The sequence below is a fragment of the Halichondria panicea genome, chromosome 3 (genome assembly GCF_963675165.1).
Source record: "Halichondria panicea chromosome 3, odHalPani1.1, whole genome shotgun sequence".
In the NCBI taxonomy this organism is placed as follows: Eukaryota; Metazoa; Porifera; class Demospongiae; order Suberitida; family Halichondriidae; genus Halichondria; species Halichondria panicea.
Window position 1 is genome coordinate 2514390 of NC_087379.1, and position 22592 is coordinate 2536981.

At 39.9% G+C, this 22592-nt stretch overlaps 2 protein-coding genes across 4 annotated transcripts in view; one reads left to right on the top strand and one right to left on the bottom strand.

Moving 5' to 3' along the window:
* LOC135334403 (uncharacterized) overlaps positions 1 to 15013 on the top strand; it is a 130826-nt gene extending 115813 nt beyond the window's left edge. The window contains exons 1-7 of one of the 3 annotated variants that reach the window (XM_064529562.1): positions 131 to 236; positions 10858 to 11154; positions 12234 to 12539; positions 13501 to 13583; positions 14143 to 14386; positions 14440 to 14490; positions 14664 to 15013. In XM_064529562.1, coding sequence (XP_064385632.1) covers positions 173 to 236; positions 10858 to 11154; positions 12234 to 12539; positions 13501 to 13583; positions 14143 to 14386; positions 14440 to 14490; positions 14664 to 14776 — 1158 coding nt within the window. In that variant the 5' untranslated portion in view covers positions 131 to 172 and the 3' untranslated portion in view covers positions 14777 to 15013. Of the gene's footprint in view, positions 1 to 130; positions 237 to 10517; positions 10680 to 10857; positions 11155 to 12233; positions 12540 to 13500; positions 13584 to 14142; positions 14387 to 14439; positions 14491 to 14663 lie in introns of those variants that run through there. The other 2 variants (XM_064529564.1, XM_064529561.1) reach the window with 2 other exon arrangements.
* On the bottom strand, positions 6598 to 8885 carry LOC135334401 (uncharacterized). The gene is made up of 2 exons (XM_064529559.1): positions 8359 to 8885; positions 6598 to 8047 (listed from the first exon to the last, which is right to left on the bottom strand). The coding sequence occupies exons 1-2, from the start codon at positions 8806 to 8808 to the stop codon at positions 6791 to 6793; spliced, it is 1707 nt and encodes a 568-aa protein (XP_064385629.1). The 5' UTR covers positions 8809 to 8885; the 3' UTR covers positions 6598 to 6790.
* Positions 15014 to 22592: the final 7579 nt, after the last annotated feature.

Below are 22592 nucleotides of genomic sequence, written 5' to 3' on the forward strand. Positions count from 1 at the left end.
TGATGCTTACAGAGCAGTATTGCATAACACAGCAGTACAAATCCTACATAAGCGTGTCCCCCGGCCACCCGTTGGGAACGGGTGCCGGGCTATTCCCAGCTACCCTCCCACATAGAGCTACATGTACACATTGTCAAACTGTAGCTATAGCTAGTACAGTGACTGTGCAGCCATGGCTCCCAAACTGAATGATATCATCACTGTGGTCCTGGCCCTGTGCTGCTGTTCCCATGGAGGTGACAGATGTGAATATGTAATAGAGCCCTTTGTTTTGGCAACAAGAAATGTAAGCAATGAATCACCTTAAACCTGAAGCCTCATTCAGTATGACAGTGCAGTACCACCTAGAAACAGTAAATATTTACAGTAGACTCTCGTTAATCTGGTCACCCTTGGGACCATGCAGCTTGGCCGGAATAGCGAGGTGGCTGCAGCTCAGGAAATAGCCGCGGCTTAAAAACGACCTTACCTTGAATCTAATGACTACTTTTGCGGTTTTTGTCTCGAGGATAATGAATCATTTTGTTCTCTATTTAAGTGTAATTCAATTTTATTTGCTAAACCAAACCCAAAACGTCATATCCGGCCGTAATACACGTATAAAATTACATTGAAAACCTTGTTTGGGACAGCCAGCACTGGCCGGTAACCGGAATAGCGAGTGGCCGTACTTCAGAGTGAGTTTTGTGCAGTAAACATATAGCTAGCATTCCGTGCCAAGCCAAATGGCCGGTATATCGAGGTGGCCGTACTTCAGGGAGCCGGAATAGCGAAAGTCTACTGTAGTTGTCAGTCAGAATATAATCTTACCAAAATGAATGTCCACCACCCACACACATGCACTCCTTGCCTGCAGTAATTCTCTCTGAACCAACGTCACAGATTGCATTTGAGGGTGAAGTTTCTGTCTTTAGTTGCCACTCGAATGAGACTCTCTTCTGGCAGATAAATGGACAGATATACGATTTCTCACTGGCTAGCGATTTGAAAAGTAGAGGCTTTGTCTTCTCTGATACGTACGACGAAGGATCGGTTGTTAGATGATCAACGCACTAAGTACTCTCTGTAATTCATCAGGTATGAGTTGTGTGAGTCCTAAAATGTTTTAAATTATTTCACTTACAGACATTAGTAAGACAACACCATCTACTGGATCCCTATCTGTGCCCACTGGTATAGCAATGAGTGTAGAGAGATTATATCTATGAGCCACAAACATGCATACAGTTACAAAAGTAATTATGACTATAGCCAGTTGCCATTACCTAAAGCCATTGCTTGGCAACTAGCTGCTAGTCAGTTCATCAGTGGTGGGTTCAGTCTATCACTTTTAATCTATGTGGGCAAGAAAGCTATTATTTATCTTTGCAGGTGACCAGTAAGCTCTTCTGGTTGGCATAGTGATTGGCTGTTTCCTGTTTATGGGTTTCATTAGTAATGTGTAGAAAATAGCATTTCGTGTTAGTACCTTTTTTATTATCATGCTTGCCTAAATGTTAGTCCTACTATAATAGTGATTGGCTCTGTTTTTCTGTTTCTTAGTTTATGGGGTTTTATTAGTAGTACTGTGTACGTGTACGAAAAATCGAAAAATAGCAATTCGTGTTAGTACCTTTTTTTTTTATTATTCATGCTTTTTGCCTAAAATAATCCTACTGTCTGACATGAATTGAATAGTGATCAAATGACTAGAGGAGGTCCGCCATGCATGCATAAATCACTATACAAGTGGTGTAATTGTCCTGGATGTTTTCACATGACCACAATGACATCAATACACTTAACTTGTAGTGATTCGTGCACGCATTTCAGACCGAGTCTCTCTAAAATGTACATTGAATAACCGCCGCGTTTGCAGGGGTAGAGTGATTGCTCTGTTTCCATTGTTCGTTTGTGACGTGTGTGTGTGTGTGTGTGTTGTGTAAACATTAGCTGTGTGAGGGAACTACACACTTTGATGGACTACTAACTGAAATGAAAGCACCGCAGGTGCTGATGCCTCGGTGAAGATGCCAAAGCTACATAACATAAAGCTACTAATAATTTTGCTGCATGCAAAAACTCACAGAGTGGGTAATGATCGACCATTATTATTGTTAAAAACGATCTATGCCAAAAGTTCAAGTCTAAAATTAATGGCTGTATTAGCAGAGCCTTGCAGCTCTCTTCTCACTCTTGCAGCTACCAATAGCTAGCGTTTTAGTGCAGAGCTAACTACTAAGTAGAGTAGCAACACTCGGTAAACAAGTTTGGCTACGTGCTCTTCTGAAAAGGCTGCAATGGCATTCCAAGTAAGCAAAACTAGGTATAACTCGAGAACAAAGTATTATTTTGCAAATCCACGAATTAAAATCCAAGTAAACATGACTAGAAGCCTATAGAAACTCTTACTTGCACTTGATTCATCCTTGAGCAGCTGTAGCAGTCTACACAGACAGACAGACAGACAGACACACAAACACACTACCGTATACCTCGCTTGCGCATGCGCACCGAGGCATAATAATACGCTATATATAATTATATGCTTGAAACTATAGTAGCTATAGACTTGGTGACCCTGTGTTTCCTCTGATCTGATTGCAGTTCTATAATCAAGATCGTTCCCCATTATACCCCTTGATTATGTTGTCCCTAGATTCCAAGCCGCGTGGATATAGACAGAGCAGGGCGGTGGCTGGGTAGACAAGTTAACCTCAATTCCAGGGGGAAAGAGAATAGTGTCATTAAATTTTAATATCAGTCACGTTACATGTGTCAGACATGTATAATTATATGCTCGGCATAATTATGTAAAAGCTGGAATGGAATATGAAACGGAATATAAAAGTACAACCAGTAGGTTGTACATAGGATGGACAGTGCTCTTGTGTGTGTTTTCACACATTTTGACTCGTGTTCAGACGGCCACAGTTATCAAGAAACTTTCTGGACAGATAAGCTTATTTAGCCTTTTATGACACCCTGTAGGAAAGAGGATCAACAGCTTGCACACACTGTTGCACAACTCAATATATAACAGTCAAGTGTATAACTAAGCCCTTTGCCATACATTTCCAATACAGTGGGTTGCAGCGTCAGCAAAATTCATATACTCAGCTCTCAATAAAGTTGAGTTGTGCAACAGTGTGTGCAAGCTGTTGATCCTCTTTCCTATATAGTTCTATGTATTCTCAGAGGAGATACATATAACTGCTGCACGAGGTATGGTAGAACCTCGACTATTCGGACACCTTGGTTCCAGAGACAGGCCGGATAACAATAGATAAACCACGCCTTGATCCACCCACTTTATTGATAAACAGCAGTGCCACATGGTTATCAGTGCACATGCGCAGAAGATAAGCAGACCTGTCTCTATAGTAACAGCTGCAATACGCATGCGCATTTCAGGGACACGCCCATTTTCTGAATTAATTGCTTCAGGTGTTCATAGTACAAGCTACCTGTACCATGGAGATCTGCGTATATGTATTGTACTACAGTAGAACCCGATTATCCAGCCCTCTATTATCCGGAACCTCGATTATCCGGCTTGGAATTTTCTTTTTAAGAAGCTGTTATCCAACCCATTTACAACTATAGTAGTAAATACTCTTTGATCCCTGCCGTGCATGCATGCACTGTGCACATTTTGTGTGCTGCGCTTGCACTCGCCAAACCACAATTACAACTTCAGACACCCGCACATACATTTTTTTGTGCGTTTTTCAGCTGGTTGTTGTAGATCGTTTGAGCACATCATTCTTAGTTATAGAGTGAGCAGATATATCCGCAGTAGAATAATTATGAAAGTACAATTTTAGTAATATTGAGTACACAATACATTATGCATGACTGGTGAGTTAACATTATGAGAGTTCGTGAAGGTCTAGCTGATGCATAAGAATGTTTAGAGGATGTTTGTGAAACTGTGCTCTAACTTGTTTAAGTTTTATCTTACTTCGGGTGGTCAGAGTGACATGTCTAAAACCACCATTTCTCATTGCAGCAATGCTGAAATCCGTAAGATCACCTTCACACTAAATATATCCACCTCTTGCCGATGCACAATTATACAGCAATAAATAGGCCCGTTTTCATCCTCCTAAAAACATGAGGGTCACGTTTCCCCATCCATAAATGCCTACAAAAGAGTGCATGTATAACGTCAGTAAAGGAACCTCCATCGTTGCGTCCTCGGGAGTACCCTCTGCCTTTGTCAGTGTTATGTCGCAGGTTCATGCAGACATTTGAGTTTAGTGAAATCGTATTCAACAACTGATAAAATGCACAAGAACAAAGGTATAAGTATGTACAAGACAAAAGGCAGTGGAGCAGAGAGGCTCCCATACACAAAGAGCCGCCTGGAGCGGGCCCCTATAGCTAGGCACAAAGGGAACAAAGAACAACTATACAGAAAGAACCTACTAACGAACAGAAACCACAATAACAGAAAAGTACAATACAGGAAATAAAGTTAACCACAGGACATGAGTTAATTAACACAACTAAAAGTAAACACTATGCACATTACTACAGTCAGCTCTTCCATACTAGGTTGAACCTAAAGAGTAGCATAAACACTTTTTACTTACAATGTTCTAATCACTATTCTACACCAAATACAGTCACACTGTGGCTAGTACAGACAGTTTACCTTCAACGCAATTTTCTGGCTTCGTTAATGTGGGGTTGAATGGGGTTGGCGATGGATATCAGTGTAGTTTGACCTCCTCTCTTTGACTAATAGATAAAAACAGCTACAAACTACACAGTTTCTTAGCTATGAAATGTACCATCAAAACAAGGTAAAAGTAATTAGAGGTCATGTGACAATCTAGATTGTTGCACGTGATACTGTCCAACCTCCTCTGTTTTGTCTCAGTAAGTCTTAGAGGGAGGTCTTCAGGTTGACCACAGCCAATGTACCCTATAGGATATAGAATGTACACCCTAATAGCAGGGTACATGGGATTTGTACCCTGGAGTATCCTGAGAGTTTCAATGGATAATATTCCTTAGTGTCAGAGCACATCATGGTACAAGTACAAATGTTCACCAAAAAAGCATTCCGTTCCACATTCCATTCCATTCCGCATTCCAGCTTTAGTAGACTATAATAATTGTATGCTGTCCCCCTTACACTATAGCTGTATCAGGAGTTCAGGAGTGCACATTGTACAATAATTTGTTATGATAGTGGCATTGTGCGTGGACCACTATTGATACAGTAAGTTGTTGCTTCAGTTTGAATTGTCAAGAGTAGATAAGAGATAGTTTGTATAGTCTTTTGGTTATGTATAGTCGTACATTTACACTGTCTGAATTGTTATTCAATGTTGATTACTGTCATCTGACAGGGCCGTAGCCACCAGTCAGGTTAGTCAGGTTTCAACCTGACCACTTTTTCCGAGGTGAATAGGCAATGGTCGTCACTACAGTAAACACATAATACAAAGAACTTCTTCTGCAGTGCAAAACATGCAAGCATGCTAGAACTATAAGTGATCAAGACTATTATTATTATTATAATAGTCTATATAAGTGTTGCATGCTATCATTGCTATGGCGAGAGAGAATCCCTTCCAAGTCTTCCAGAGCTCACCATCCAGCTAACAATTAGTTGTTTCCTAAGCGATCATTTGAACCAGTTCTGTGGTCTTGCCAAACACCGTATAGCGGGTAATTTTCAGGGGACAAAATATTCGTGGTTCAGCAATATTGAGACATTTTGTGGGTAATATTTTCGTGGTTGCTGCTTGGATTGTAGGTGAAGGTAGGCAAGGTCGCTTCATTCATGGGTAAAATATTTGTGGTCAGACCTCCAACCACGAAAACCACGAATATTTTGCCCCACGAAAATTACCCGCTATACGGTATATTAGTAAAACTTTGCTGTTTCTCCATCATGATGAGAAATCATGATGTTGTGTTCTGTAACATTTGTGTTAGGGCTAAGCTAAACAGAATCTAGTAGTTAGCCTCAAATCCAGGCCGATTAATATACGTATTTTAATTGGCCTGGTCTCAAGGCTAAGCAGTAGTATAGCCAGTAGAAAAGGGGCGTAACCAATGATACCGGAAGTGGGCGTGGCCCCAAAATGTTGGTGGGGTATGCGACTCCCACGCACATTCCATTCTATATCTCGGACTGAATCCGTCATTAACACTTGTAGTTGTGTAAACTGTTAGCCATGAATAAAATTAAATGTGGGCTAGAGTACAAACCACAGCAGACCATGTGGGTGTATGCAGATATCATTTTTAACTAATTAACCACTACACCTACGCACCCACTTAAGATGAGGTCTGATTGGTATGACATACTTGTGTGTGTGTGTGTGTGTGTGTGTGCGTGTGTGCGTGCGTGCGTGCGTGCGTGCGTGTGCGTGGAACGCAAAATCAGCAACAATCCGAGTTAATTCGCTATTCGATTTGTTAACATGCACGATACTACATAAGAATCGTAATTTACTGGGTGTGTGCGTGCGCATGCACAAATCCTTAGGAATTTCTGCAGGATCTGTATATAATATATATAGGGGTTAATTGCTATGAATTATATATAGTACAATAGATAATTGTGCAGGCGCACATGCATGCATCCATTTTCGATTGCGATACAAAATCTATACATACATACACTTCGAGTGTTGCGATAGAAAGAATAATTATAATTATTTACATACGTGCACGAGCACTAATTATAATCTAGCAGATCTCTATATACATGTAGATCAAACAATTTAACCATGCAAGCTAACAAAATCAGAGCTTATGTCGATTGCGAACTGGAGCTGGAATCTAATCACTGCCCACCTTGTTGCTGCAAAGCTGGAGGGTTGATAGTAGTATGTAAAGCCGCAATCATAAGTTTCCCCATTTCAATTTCTTTATCAACTTTATCCAAATCCTTCCACGCTACAAGCTGACCATCAATCCCATTCGTAGCTAAGTATTCTCTATTCGCCTTCACTAACTGCTCTATGATGTTGTTGGCACCTGCATGGTTTCGATACAGTTTGTAGGTGATAGCAGCACCGATAAACACGAGGACAGTCTGGTTGATGCTAAACAAGCGTTCGGGTGCATCATCGATAGCCATGTTGATGGGTATAATAACGAAGAGCCCTACCACAAATACCATAAAACAGGACAAGAAAAATGATATAAGACTCATAATTGTCAGTACAACAGGATGTGGCAATGTATATTCAGGGCAACAACATCCCCAAGTCCAAAATTTAATCATTTTGCCACCATTAATGTTAAATCTCTGATGCATTTCAAATAGATTATAGTATGCAGCCTTGAACGTCACATAAAAGATGAAAACAGTCACTGCATAGAATATAAAAATGCTAGCAGCATGATGTGGAGATTGGATGAAGCCGATTAGGATGTGGTAAGAGTGAACAACAATACAGGACGCAGGTGCTATACCGATATGATACCACTTTCCTTTACGCACACCACAACGTTTACAAATCATTCCTACTACCATGGCTGCAAAAATCAACAAATCGTAGGCAAGCATGAGCAATGGAATAGAATATTCGAGTTCAAATGCTAAACTTACATCACCGTATTTTGACTCATTTTGATTTAGCTTAAAGAAGATTTCCGAAGAAACTTTAGTATTCCGATCGATAATTGCTACTATGTCCAATACTATCACGTACACAACAAAGGTTACTGAGCATATCACTAAAATAACAATGTACATATTCCTTGTTGATACTTTAATGCTGTCCATATCATGTATGTTATCATCTTCTTGGTTGGCATTTCCGTTAGATTGTTCTAGAAATGTTCTTACTTTTTTTAAGAACCCTTTTGAGTCATTTTCAACTAAATGGTGTGACAGCAAACTGAGAAAAAACATTACGACTATAGGAAAGACTACTTGGAAGGCAAATCCGTAGTTTGTAAAGTGTTGCCCTTGTACAATTGCCATGTTCTCACCTCTGTGAAACATCTTCAGTGTCATAAGGTTCTCTCCTTTAGCACTGTAGCTATCCGTAATTGGAGAAAGAATTTTCTGCTGCATTGCAAGCAGCTTTAACTATAAAACAAAAAATGCAGTTGTATATAGTAATAAACAGACATACCTAAACCGATTCATAACACTATACATGTAGCCTAATTATAGCTACCGTATTACTATAACTGATGTTTAGTAAGAAGCAAATTTTGTGAGTTTTGATCACTTTGCAATGCCAAAACCTATATGCTGGTATACTTGTATGACATCATGATCCTTTCTAGAACACAAAATTTAGAAGGCTTTCCAAGCACCCACAAAATCTTCTAGTATGGTACATATTAAACTTTCTGACAAGTATGTATTGACCAGTAATTATCATTATGGCTTACTCTTTGAGTCAGTAGCTTTATCATGTCAGGATCAGCGTACATACAGTCTGGCTGCAAGTATAGAGAAACCTTTGTCTCCCGGAAATCAGAGTCAGAAAACAGTAGAGATGTGTACTGAAGCGACTGGACAGGTTGGAACAAGTAGAAAGTGGACTGTGTCCAAAACCAGGTTTGATTGGGGGAAGTTACAGAATAATCAGTGGAGCCATTTCCAGACATGTTTCTCGTAAAATAGTATGTCACCGTCACAAAAACTGGATATGATGTATCGGGTGGGAAGAAGGCACGTTGGAGATTAAATCGATTCTTGTCACTCGCTATTATCTCATTCACAAGCACATCGTAACACTTTGAGCACACATTCTCTCCTGGTTCACAACTAGTTCCAACATCAGCAGTGACGGATGTAGTCAGAGCCAAAACTAACATAATCACGAATAGTTGTGACATTATTGTAAGACACTAGCTAATAGATCAATTAAAAGTCTGCACTGTATTATAAATACATCAGGGCCCTAGCCACCAGTCCTGTTAGTCAGGTTTGACCCGACCACGTTTTTGATACAAACAGATAATGGTTGTTACTACTGGCAACTATAATATTCATGTACAAGAATGGCACATTACAAAGAAAGATTATACAGGAATTTATTGTTACAGTTGAGTTAAAAAGATTGCACCTGCGTGATTACCTTCGTGGACGACCAGGTCAATAGAGTCAGTATTGAATGGTGTTAGAGTGTTTAGAAGCAAAGGTAGATCGGGAGCCTCGGATGCACATTATGGCAGATCTTAAGAGTGAAAATTTAGACTCACCCAGTGGAGGTGGATCTGTATAATCTTCCTTGCTTCTCAGATAGTAGAGAAACTAACCTCTTGTAGACGATACTTGCAGCTGGGCCATTCTTCTAGCAGCAGAGAAAACCAATGGGGTAAACGAGCCATGTTCAGTATCTCCCTATCTCACCTCATTCTTTCGATAGCATTATAGCAGCAGAGAAAACCAATGGGGTAAACGAGCCATGTTCAATATCTCCCTATCTCACCTCATTCTTTCGATAGCATTAGGTCTGGGTGGAGTTGTGATAGCAAGCTGTCTCTTCTTTAGAAGCTTTGTGCAACAATATCAAAAAACGAGCGCCCTCCTCATGATTGGCTTCCTGTGTTAGAATTGTTCACCATGCAGTTACAGGTTATAGACCAAGTTCTTGTTGCAGTCATATCTCGAATTTCATTATGGCATATCGATGGAAAACCTCCTCGGGAACAGCTAAGCGCATGCTCAACTGTGAAGCACTTTCCACAAACACAGTGAGAGGGTAAGTTTGGTAGTCACCAACTGTAGCGGAGGCAGAGGGCATCCCTGAAAGCTCCGTTGTGTAGTTCAAACCAATGCCATGTTCTGTGATGGGTAGAGCTGATAACCAACTTGAAGTTTCTTTCTCGGAGAAGATTTTTGTTGTAAAAGGCATAAGGAGAGGTGGCAGTGGCATTAACGGAACGTGTCCATCGATAAAACAATGGCTCGTCTGGTTGAGGGGAGATGCTGCAGTAGAGAGGCACTGAGTGGTATGGAGGTGTCAGTTCATCGTTGAAGGTGGAGATGGTCACTTCATAGACTTTAGGCTGCTGAGCTGTGATTAACACGACGGGGAATAGATATTATTACAACTATATAGCTTACAGGGTATCTGTGTTGCGAGTTAGAATCCACAATTGCTACTCACCTTTAACCAATTTCAGTGTAATAGCTACATATATAAGTACTATAACATGTGTCCACTTCATGACCACTGCATGCATATGCACGGGGTTTGATCTCTTTCACTCTACGTCTTTTTTTTATGTTCACTGATGCAGATAACTTTACTTCAATGCTAACGTGCAGTTTCTGTACTGCTCTATGACTAACCAATGTTTAGGTGTGTTGTAGTCTGTAGACACAACTTCAAAAGGTAGTTCTAATTTTCATGCCTCAGAGCATGGATTTTGTCACAGCCCAAGTTGAAGCCATGTGCATATGTCACTTTTCTTTCTAAAACACCATTGCTGTACTTGTACGTAGCTATAAGCGCTTCCTTTACTCTAATTGAGATGCTTTGGGTATATGCATCACCGTTGCCAGTTTTTGGGAATGCTGCATTTTTGTGGTTGTTGTAGCAATGTGTTGACTCAGCTATTCACAAAAACTAAATTTTCCAGCACCCTCCCAGATAGAGCTACACATTGTCAAACTGTAGCTAGCTAGTACAGTGACTGTGCAGCCATGGCTCCCAGACTCATCACTGTGGTCCTGGCCTTGTGCTGCTGTTCCCATGGAGGTGAGCAGATGTGAATATGTTTATAGAGCCCATTGTTTGACAAAAAGAAATGTATAAGCAATGAATCACTTTAAACCTTAAACCTCATTATGACAGTACCGCCTAGAAACAGTATTTAGTGGTCAGATCTTACCAAATGTACGTGCACCACCCACACACATGCACTCCTTGCCTGCAGCAATTCTCTCTGAACCAACGTCACAGATCGCATTCGAGGGTGAAGTTTCCGTCTTCAGTTGCCACTCGAATGAGACTCTCTTCTGGCAGATAAATGGACAGATATACGATTTCTCACTGGCTAGCGATTTGAAAAGTAGAGGCTTTGTCTTCTCTGATACGTACGACGAAGGATCGGTTGTTCGGAGCATTTCTGTGGTTGGTAACAAAGAGACAAACAACACCCTCATCACGTGTATCAGTGTGGACCAAGACAATCGTGTCATTATCAGTGGAAATGCAACACTCACAGTACTAGGTGAGTTTAATAGGGCAGTCGTTTTAAATTAACCGTGAAGCCTTTTCTCCCGTAAAATTGATCAAACTATGTATACCATATTCAAGAAGCCCGTGTAAATGTAACTCTATATAATTGTAGTTGTTGTACTTCTCAGAGTATCATCATTAAAATTATATCATTCAGAGCATAGTTGGATTTTTATGGAATGTTATCAGTGACAATAATACCCACCGGAAAATTCTACCCGAAACTGCAAAAAGGACACTGAATTTGAAGTTACAAAATTAGACCCCCCACAAAAACGTACCCTCCAGAAAATCATACCCATGCACACACGAAAACAGACCCTCGAGAAGATCATTGAGATCTACCTGTGCACAAAATCATAACCTTGCGCGCACAAAATTATACCCTCCAAACGTCGCACCACCCCCTTCCTAGTCTTGCAAGCCACGTCCCTTAACGGAAAGAAGGGTCTAGTTGTCCCAGTGGAATTTTACCTGTGGAATTTAGCTATCAACACGCCAATATGTGGGTGTGGTTTTAAGATATGAGTGGGTGGACGATGACGTTTCAGAAATCTACAATCTGATTGGTAGCACCAACACTGGCACAGAGAACAACTCCTTTTTTCTGTGAAGGGGCATGGCTTGCAAGACTATAGGGGTGGTATTATGATTTTGGTATTGTTTCTGGAGGTCTGTTTTTGTGTGTGCGCAGGTATATGATTTCCTCGAGGGTAATGATTTTTGTGAATGGTGTATTTTCTCTGTTAACTTTTGGGTATGATTTTCTGGAGGGTATGTTTTTGTGGGGGTCTGATTCTGCAACTTCAGCAAATTCAGTGTCCTTTTTGCAGTGTCATCATATTTAGGGTAGGTTTCTGGTGGGTATTATTGTCACTGATAACATTCCATAGATTTTCTATTGTGAATACTGTTGTGACACCTCTGTTATGAAGAGACCACTTCCTTATTGAAAGTATCCCCCTCTAAATCAGCCCGTAGCCATTATGCTGTTCACGCCACATAAATACTAGTAATGTAGAATGTAGAGCATCCAATCTCGTAAATATGCATACTCATTCCACGCTGCAGGGTCCCCGTCCAATGTGACTCTAACTCTGACGGATTCTAACTCATTCAAGCTTACATGGCAGAGTCCGTCCACACCTGTTGGCTATGAGCCCCATAACTACACAGTAACCGTGCAGTACAAAGACAGTGCCACTCTGACAAACACGGAATCATTTACTGTACAAAGTACCAATGAAACTGATTATGTGTTTGATTATGCGGTGTCAACTGAGCTGTCAAGCTGCTCGCAGTTTGTGTTTAGTGTTGTTTCAAGTGGCGTGATGGGTGACAGCCAACCAGTTAGGATGACCTGGGAAATGCCATTGGGTGAGTGTACACCTTTGAATGACCTTTTCGTGTTTTAGTATTGTGTATGTAGAGCTCATGCATACTGAAAACTATGCATTGTGTTGTACCGCTATGTTGTCACTCATTATCTTATCAGTCCTATAATTTTAGGATTACCATAGTGAAAGTTCTCATGACCTATACTAGCCTCCTTCACTAGCCTCCCCTGAAGAGTAGGCCTGCTACTGACTGCTTGCGCATGCGCAACATTATTGGATATTTGTTCCCGTAGAATGTCCTATAATACTGAATTTATCACGAAAATATCCTGGCAAAGTATTGAACGTCATACACAGAGCTATTTAGCTAGCTAGCTAGCTACAGACAGAGCTGTAGTTTTGTTGTGCAGCTATTTTCTTTCTGATAGAGTCAGCAGCAGTAGTATAGCAGACTTTCACCAAAGTTAGTATTAGATGGGCGTGGCCTGTCCACTAGGCTTTTGTCAGCTTTCACTCCCTTTAGACGATTGTCATCCACACTGTTGCAGGCTGTGGGTATTTTGTTAGCATAGCAGGCTACGGGTAGCTATCAGCTCTTTCTTAGAAACCTTCAATCAAACACTTTCTATCTACTTCCTTCAATCCACTTCTGTTTGTTGTGACGTCGTTGTTTTACTGAGCATACACGTTGTTATCCTGCGTTAGCCAGTATCTGGCTAATGGTTAGCGCATGCGCAAGCAGTCGATAACTGGCCCTCTCTTCAAGGAAGAGCGGCTTGGAATCGAGGCTAGACTTATACAAGATAAGCACGATTGGTTGGTAGTAAACTCATACAAATTGACAACAGAAGTGGCTCTTGTATAGAGTACAATCATCCTGTTTATACAGGTTTATATATGTAGTAAAGGCCCTGGACAACTTTCTCTTACAATTATTATTTGGTTTACATGTATGTGGTAGCAATGTTTTGTTTTAATGCTTTCTCTCTTTCTTGGTGTAGATGCTAGCTCCCCCATTGAAGACCTTCAGTGCCGCCTGCAGCTCAACAGGGATGACAGCATCACTGCACTGGTCCAGTTTACAGTGAGTGTACATTGTGAGAGTGCTTTATTAATTAGGGGATTTCCCAGGTACTATTTGCAGCGCTGCCCTTTTATGGTAATGATAACAACAGTAGCAGGAATGTACAGTATTACCTAAGGCTGCTCCATTGAACAGCCCTATAAAAAAGTTTACTAGAATGCAGAAGTGCACTATAATTATTTGTTCCCAGATTAAATTGTGACTAGAAATTATTATTTATATAGCTCTAACCTGATCTACTGCTCACACACCCACACCCACTAGAGTTTCGTAGAGAGTGGGCAGGGGTGCCCTGGGATTTCCCACCCCCAGCCAAAATTCCCCCCCTAGAAATCTGAAAAACTAATAATGATGTCATAACAAATGTATCCTTAAAAACGTCTACTATTAAAAGAATTAATGGTAAAATGTCATGATTTGAAACACAAATTGCACCCCAGATAATAAAAAAATGTTCCGGGGAACGACCCCCGAACCCCTGAAATATAAACGTTTCCATCTCCCAGCTAAAAATCCTGTATGAAACCCTGCCCACCCAACCACATATACACACACACAGTTCCCAGATCTCTGCCATTTCCAGTCAGCCAATTACTCGTTTTCCCTCTCTTCTGCCGTTACTAACAGTGCCCCAGTGGCTAAGTCGGACACGCTGACCTTTGTGGGCGGGGCAGACAGGGACGTTGAGGGGCAGCTGGGTGATTTGAAGCTGGATCTGAGTGTCTATTATCGAGTGAGGGTGAAGAGTCAGCTGGAGGGTGGAGAGATGATTAATGCACCAAGTACTCTCTGTAACTCATCAGGTATAGAGTTGTGTGAGTCCTAAAATGTTTTTAATTATTAGTTTCACTTACAGACATTAGTAGGACAACACCATCTATTGGATCCCTATCTGTGCCCACTGGTGGTAAGCAATGACTATAGAGAGATTATCTATGAACCACAAACATGCATAATAATGACTAGCAGTTTCATTACCTAAAGCCATTGCTTGGCAACTAGCTGCTTAGTCAGGCTTCATTGTGGGTTCAGTCTATCACATCTATATGTGGGCAAGCAAGGAATTTTTTACCTTTGCAGGTGACCAGTCGGCTCTTCTGGTTGGCATAGTGATTGGCTCTGTTTTTCTGTTTCTTACTCTAACTGTTTATGTGGTTTCATTAGTGGTACTGTGTACGTGTATGAAAAAATGAAAATAGCCTTTTTTAAAAATATTATCATGCTTTTTGCCTAAATGTTAGTCCTACTACATTTTGTATAGTGATTGCATGGCTTTGTTTTTCTGTTTCTGTTTCTGGGGTTTCATTATTAGTAGTACTGTGTACGTGTATATGAAAAAACGAAAATAGTATTTCGTGTTAGTACCTTTTTTAAATTATTCATGCTTTTGGCTAGTCATATTGTCTGATAAGAATTGAATAGTGATCAAATGTACCATCAGAGGAGGTCCGACATGTGTGCATGAATCACTACAAGTAATTGGCCTGGATGTTGTCACGTGACTGCGATGACATCAATGCACTTAACTTGTAGTGATTCGTGCACGCATTGAATAACCCCCACATTTTGTGACATGCGTGTGTGTGTAAATATTAACTGTGTGAGGGAACTACACAATTTGATGGAATACTATTTTGACTACTATATAATTATAGCTATTAATTAGGACAGTTCTTGAAATAATACGCTGTATTCTTATACCCCTCGATTCCAAGCCGCGTGGATATAGCCAGAGCAGGACGGTGGCTGGGTAGACAAGTTAACCTCAATTCCAGGGGGGGTCATTTAATTAAATGACTTTGTACATGCATTCATGTACAATGCATTGGCATTAAATTTATAAACCTAATTGAGTTCTGTAGTCACAACCATCCATTCTTCTTACCATGCACCTTCGATCCACATGCACCCACAAATTAATTACGCCAACGCACAAGGTGAGTACTCTGCTGTGCAGACCATCTTGTTCAATTGATCGCTGTGTCATCATACACATCCCATGCACTGACCTCTCTATTGATCGTCGTGGTCTTCTCATATGAATGGAATTGTGCATGGATACATGCATGCAGTTACAGCGTGTGGCCACGCATGTGTTGGGCCATAATTAGTTATCATTAATTATTGACCAGTGACAATCTTCAGTGCATGGTTGAAGCTTATGGGAATTTTCCCTAGTATATATAGTCTCCCTTGGCATCATTTTTTATTGATAGAAGCTGGAATGCGAAATATGGAACGGAATATAGAATGACAAAATTAGAGACCTGCATGCTGAATTGCTGATGGTGCTCTGCATATGCAAGTATATTATACTATATAGTGCATGCAGTATGACGACACGAAGCTATAGTCGGAAGACTATTATGAGGAGTAAAAAAGTAGACTGCATGCTCATGCAGTAGCTAGTTCAACATTAAAGCTCTGAGACATTTTATAATAATAATTATACGTGACGGGCCTAACCCTTATAGCGAAGTAATTATGCTGTGCCCAAAACAATTAAGGTTGTGTGTGAAAATTATATAGGGCACTCCAAACCTATACCTTTCTTCTATCTGCATGCCTGCAAAGGTTTGCCCTTTACACAATTTGTGCGTGTTGAAGAGACACACCGAACAACATTTTTTGGGTGGCGGAGAAATTATCAACCATGTACTCAAACTAAGCCATCTTGGTATCGAGCTATAAAGATACTACTTTGCACATAAAATTTTGATTTCACAGCATGTTGCATGGCTGTAATCATCACATGACACCCTGTGGGAATGAGGAGCAACAACTTGCACACACTGTTGCACATGTAGTGGAATAAAAAACAGTTTCTTTATTGAGAGTACCGTATAGCGGGTAATTTTCGGGGGACAAAATATTCGTGGTTCAGCAATATTGAGACATTTCGTGGGTAATATTTTCGTGGTTGGAGCTTGCACTGCATGTATAAAGGTAGGCAAGGTCGCTTCATTCATGGGTAAAATATTCGTGGTCAGATCTCCAACCACGAAAACCACGAATATTTTGCCCCACAAAAATTACACGCTATACGGTATATGAAATGTGGAATTTTGTTGACTCTGCAACTCACTGTACATGTATATAGGTATATGGCAAAGGCACTTGTTGTACAGTTAACTAATTACAAGTGTTCACCAATATATGCATGCCCATATAATTATATTCTGTTCCATATATATTCCATTCCATTCCGTATTCCAGCTCTAGTACACTATAATATTAATGCTCTCCCCTTTATACACTATAGCTGTAGAATCCCACTATATAGTATATTATCCAAGAGTTCAGAAAATGTTTGTTAGCATGTGCCTATATACCTCTCTTTTTGTGCTTGTGTGCATGTGTGTTAATTGTGTTATCCTATAACTATACTCAACAGTCGCATTGCAAGTACATATACAACTATAAGAGCTTCACGTTTTTTTTTTAGATTGGTCTTATTTGGAGATGCATTATAGTATAGCAGTGGCATAGGAAGGGGGCCCCCCCATCTTTCTAGGCTATTATTAGTACAGATGACTTCTATAATGTTCCATTCAAAAAACTAGAGCCACCCCATTGATAAATTGCTTCCTACGCCACTGCATTGTGCGTGGACCAGATCTATAGACTATTAATTGATACCAGAGGAGGCTGGAACCACTTGACCTTTAATTATGGTCATGCACTAATTGGATTTATCCAAACTTCTCTTGCAGACTACTTCAATTTAGTGTCTGCAAATTTTGCTCAGAAGCAGAGATACACGTATCAAAGCCAGCTGTGCGGCAACCTCGAGAACAAACCGCTCATGATATTGAGGCTAGTACAAGAGGAAGACTTTCGATTGTAGCTATCTCTGTTTCTGCAAAATTGACAAAATTAAAATTTGACCCCCCCTGCAAAATAATGTTTTTTTTTGTTTTTTAAACTTACAGACATTAACAACTAGCTAAGGTCAAGTGGTTCCAGCCTCCTCTGAGTTGATACAATAAATTTGTTGCTTCAGTTTGATATTGTAGATAAGAGGTTATTTTTATTTCATGTAATAATATGTCGGTTTCAGCGATACATTTCCACGATACATTTCTACCGTCTGAAATATTATTCAATGTTAATTACCGTTATCACATGCATGCCACCTCTCTCGTATTACCTTTTACAATGAGTTGGATACACTTTGTGCACCGTGGCACTATAAGTTCAGCCTTATGAAGCCTTTCTGTGTCCTGAAAGTGAATGGGGATTTTCCCTGGTACTCCCCCTGACAATGCCACCCATTAATAGTACAACCTATATATAGGCCTGCCCACAGTATACTTATGATGGTTAGACAATGCAAATGTGGTTGCCTTACATGTACAAAGCCTTTCTGTGTCCTGAAAGTGAGTGCATGGGAATTTTCCCTGGTATATTATACTCAGTCCCCCTGACAATGCCACACATTATAATAGTACAGCTGTTTGTATACAGTAGTATGTAGACCTTGCAAAATACTAAATCCTTATCATTACCACAAAACCACCATACAATGTAACAGCATGTAGCCTGAGTAGCCTCGTTCCCAGGCCTTACTTTTTCTTGCTGTTGTCACTGTTCATCCATGAAAGACATAGTGAGGCAGCAAAGAAAGAAATGGGCGTACAGTTAAGAAAAGTAAGGCCTGGTTTGGGAAATCGCGTGATCCACAAGGATTTTTATGAATGTGGGTGATATGTAGCCCACAATCGTGACGTAAGGTATTCTCCCACGCGTTCAGAGTTTTAATAAGACTGTACTGAGACAACCACCAACCTGTGCTGCAAGTCAGATCAGAGTTAACCAGCGTGGCCAGCTCTGGTGGCAGTAGCTACCTGCTATATGATAATGATGACTAAGCTATTCTTGATCTAGAAAGACACAATGATAGTCTGATAGAATCTGAACACACAATTGCAAATTCAATCTAGACTAGTTACTAGTAGATCATCTAGCTAAGCCTCTATAGTGCTTGCAAACTTCCAGTTCCAAGTCCATGTCCAGCTTGCTGCTTTATTAGTCATAGATTTCTGCGTGGGCAGTCCAACATCTCTAGCTCAGCATGCCCACGCTCATTTTCACCCTTCTACCACCCTTCTACCCTCACGCGACTTCCCGATACAGGCTCTCCTTTTTCCTAACTCTACGTCTATTTCTTTCTTTACTCCTCCAATTAATACCGTATTTTATCTCATTGAACAATTAATACAGTATTTTATCTTATTGAACGGTTGTGAAAGAACAGAAAAAGGAGAGCCTGTGTAGAGGCTATAGCCTGAGCAATGATGGCTTCCAGAACTTGTATGAATGTACTGTACTTTTGAAGTCTAACATTTTCACAAAAATGGGTAATCTGCAAGATCCGTGAAAATTACCAGCTATAAGGTGGTATCAATGGTAGATGCTCTTATCTACTCTTGGTGGTATAGAAACTCACATACAAATTATGGTAAGGATTTGAAGTGGAGAATGGGCTGGGACTATAGCTTGCATATACCAGCAGATATACCTGTATAGCTACTAATCTGTCCACTGCATGAATGGAAAGCAGTGTGAACAGCATGCAAGTCTCAGCATAAAGCGTTAATTGGTAGATCCCCACTGTTCATGAGTTCCCATAGTCTAATTGTTTGCATAGCAACATTGTATGGTGGTTTGTGGTAATGTAATGCAGTGAATGATTTAGTATTTTGCAAGGTCTGTGCAAACAGCTGTACAACCTAGGCCTGCCCACAGTACTCACTTCATGGATGGTTAGACAATGAAATTAGTATCTTCCTTGTGTTGCCTTTTGCTTAATGTAATTTTTCTTATAAATACTGTATAAATACCCGTAATTGCTAAACAGTTAAAGTTCGAGTACAACCTAAGATATTCTTAGCTACAGCTGCAATGTTGAAGTGTAGACTTGCCTATATAAAACTACTTAAACTTAAGCATAACCCAATCCATGCATTGGCTCAGAGCCCATTTCTTCACTGTGCGTATCAGAGAAAACTAATTAAGCCTCACTCTGCTATTCGTTGGCCTGTGAAAAATCGTATAGCTGTCCATTTGTTTATTTACCGTAGAATTCAAGTGGCAACTGAATACGGGAACTTCACTACACCTTTAATCTGTGATGTTGTTTAATTAATCTCTGCAATGTGGGGTTGATGTGAAGTTAGGGTTAAGGTTATAGCTGCTTCTGCTCGCAGTTTGTATTTGTAGTGTTTTGTCAATTAAGGAGCCATGGGTGAGTGAGTGGATACACCTAGAATGCCTTCTGATTTTTATTGTTTTATTGTTGGCATAATTATAGATATCACTGAAAACTTATTATCTTATCAATCCTATATCTTGAGATTACCATAGTGAAGCTTCTCATGGCTAGCTTGTTGGTTGGTGTAAAGCCCTATAAAATAAATGGATAACAAAACAGTGTAACGCCACTGTACAATACATGGCAACATTTCACGTTTTTCGAGGGCAGAGCAGCTAACGCGAAAATTAAAACCGAGATAAACTCCCATGCACACACCTGTTATATTTCACACTATTGATAGGTGTGGTTTCCTGGCATTGAACCACGAATATTAAACCTACAAAATTTCTACTGACGGCTCTGGAGCCAAATAGTGAAAATTTGAACCTGTGAAAATTTCCTGCTTATACGGTATCTCTCTTGGGTTTAACCTAGGAATAATTAGTGTTTTGGTAGTATAATTATATGCAGTTGTATACGGCTGAAGTTTTTTGCTTTAACAAAACAAAAGAAACGCATTGGCCCTTGCAGTCACAGCTCAGTGAGTTCTGTCTACGTATATTATAAGGATACCATGCATCCAATCTGTACTTACTGCTTTCGCAAATTGTTGTCCCCGCATTATGGGATTATAACATTTCTGACTTTATAAGTAATTTAGCTAGATACCAGTGAGCCTACAACTGCAATGGTCTACTATACTCGTGTTTATATAGTTGTAAAGTTTAGTGTCTGATCGTTGCAATCTTACGTCATGGCTACACTGGAGATTAATTTTCGTTGTATTTGCCACGCCTTTAATATTTGCAGATAAATCTAATTAAAAAACAATTTTCGTGTAGGATCGCTAACCCACGAAATCAGCAAAAATTAAACCCCTCAAAAATGTTGCGCTATACGGTATAATAGAACTGCTGCACTGAGCTGAACAGTGTAACAGAACCACTGGTTTTGTGTTCTGTTTATTGTTGGAGTACTTAATTTAATAGGGAATTCCCAGGTACTTTTGGGCATCTGCAGTTAGTAGTTGCTATAGCCTTTATAGTGGTACAACCCTCACTTAGAAAAGCAATAGTATGGAGTACATGTACAGTATAAACTGGTTCAAGGAATAATACACCGGTCTCCATAAGTTTCATTGGCATATGGAGCTGTTAGTTAGTACCAAGAGTTTAATAATATATATATATAGAGAGAGAGACATAATAGAGTATATCGAGAGCTATAGTATCGAACGTATACTGTATATCAGATGTATGCAGAGAGTAACGTGACTTCCTGTATCTGTCACAAGCTTGGAATTTTCACACTGACCAATCCAATTAAGTGTGAGATCAAAAAGGGATTACATCACCCACACTTGGATTGGTCAGTGTGCAAATTCCAAGTCTATGACAGGTACAGGAATTTACGTTACTCTCCGGATACATCTGGTACACAGTATATGCCTATACTTCGATACTCTCTTCTCTATTATATACTCTTGGTATAGTACTACATGCACTTAGAGAAAATAGTGCTCCATATTCATAGTATTTTGATCAAAACTTTCCACTGTCCGGCAGGAATCAATAAGAAATGGCCTAACCCTAACCCTAACGCACCACTTACAAGTACTTATGACACAACCTAAAAGCACCGTGTATATGAAGGAGACTTCTTGATGCCTTACAATCTCTAAGGAGAGAAGACGAGTAACGAAGACCCTAGCTACTGTAACAGTGCCTTTAGTGTATAGATAGTAAATAAACACAATTTTGCTGTTAACTATTCTGAATGATCTAAGACATATCTCCATGGCAATCAAAGGTGGTGGGTATGTGTTGGTTTCTACTTTAGCAATGGAAAAAACCGCTAAGGTACTTCTGGAACTATGGCACAACATTCCTGAATAGTTTCATAATCACCCTTATTTCCTGTTATGTAATCCACCATATATGCATGAGCAACTTTGCAGCATTCTCTCAAAACCTCTATAAATAGTCAATACACTACTTATACTATTTAGTTTTTCATGTTGGTTACTTTGTATAGTTATACTTTTTGCTTCTTGTGTATAGTTGCAACGAATGTTTTAATCCTATGTGATCGAATTCGAACAAAGATGAGCTCGCAACTCGAATTCTTGATTTTCATATCCCTGCTGATACTAGGATGTGGTGCTACCTCCCTGCCATGTACCTCTAAAGAAATAGAGGATTGCCGTTGCTATCCTCAGCTTGTCAAGGACGTTATAACGAATGGTAGAAATCAGTACAACATGCAAAAGGCCTTCTTTCCTCCCAACAAAGCAAATCCTGTCTTTATTGAGATTATGTACTACTTTTCTCTGAATGATCTTGCGAATGGTAGTACAAACTACTCTGATACTTCAGTAGGTGAAGCTTGGTATTGGTCCGAATCTACATTCTATCTTTTCCAGCCAATTGAGTCTCTTCAGTTCACATCCCTACTATTCACGGACAACCAACTACGAAAGGAATTTTTAACTCTCTATCTATATACCACCTAACTGTTTCAAAGAAAACGACATTGAAAGGGATGAAATGATACAACTTCTAACGCAAAGGGTAAACTTGAATACATGCATGGGATCTATTATATTTTAGATCATGTTTGTCATAAATACTGCAATCTGATTGGTTAGAGGAAATGTTCTATCCAATTTAGAAAATCATGTACTTCAATAGAAAATCATGTACTTCAATAGAAAATCATGTACTTCACTTAGAAAATCATGTAGCAAAGATTAG

What these genes read in the sequence shown, in the direction of transcription:
- LOC135334401 (XM_064529559.1), bottom strand. Translation starts at nt 8,808, where the DNA reads ATGTCACAACTATTCGTGATTATGTTAGTTTTGGCTCTGACTACATCC. An exon ending in TAAAGCTACTGACTCAAAGA is followed by an intron (nt 8,048 to 8,358) that starts GTAAGCCATAAT and finishes TTTGTTTTATAG; the next exon opens with TTAAAGCTGCTTGCAATGCA.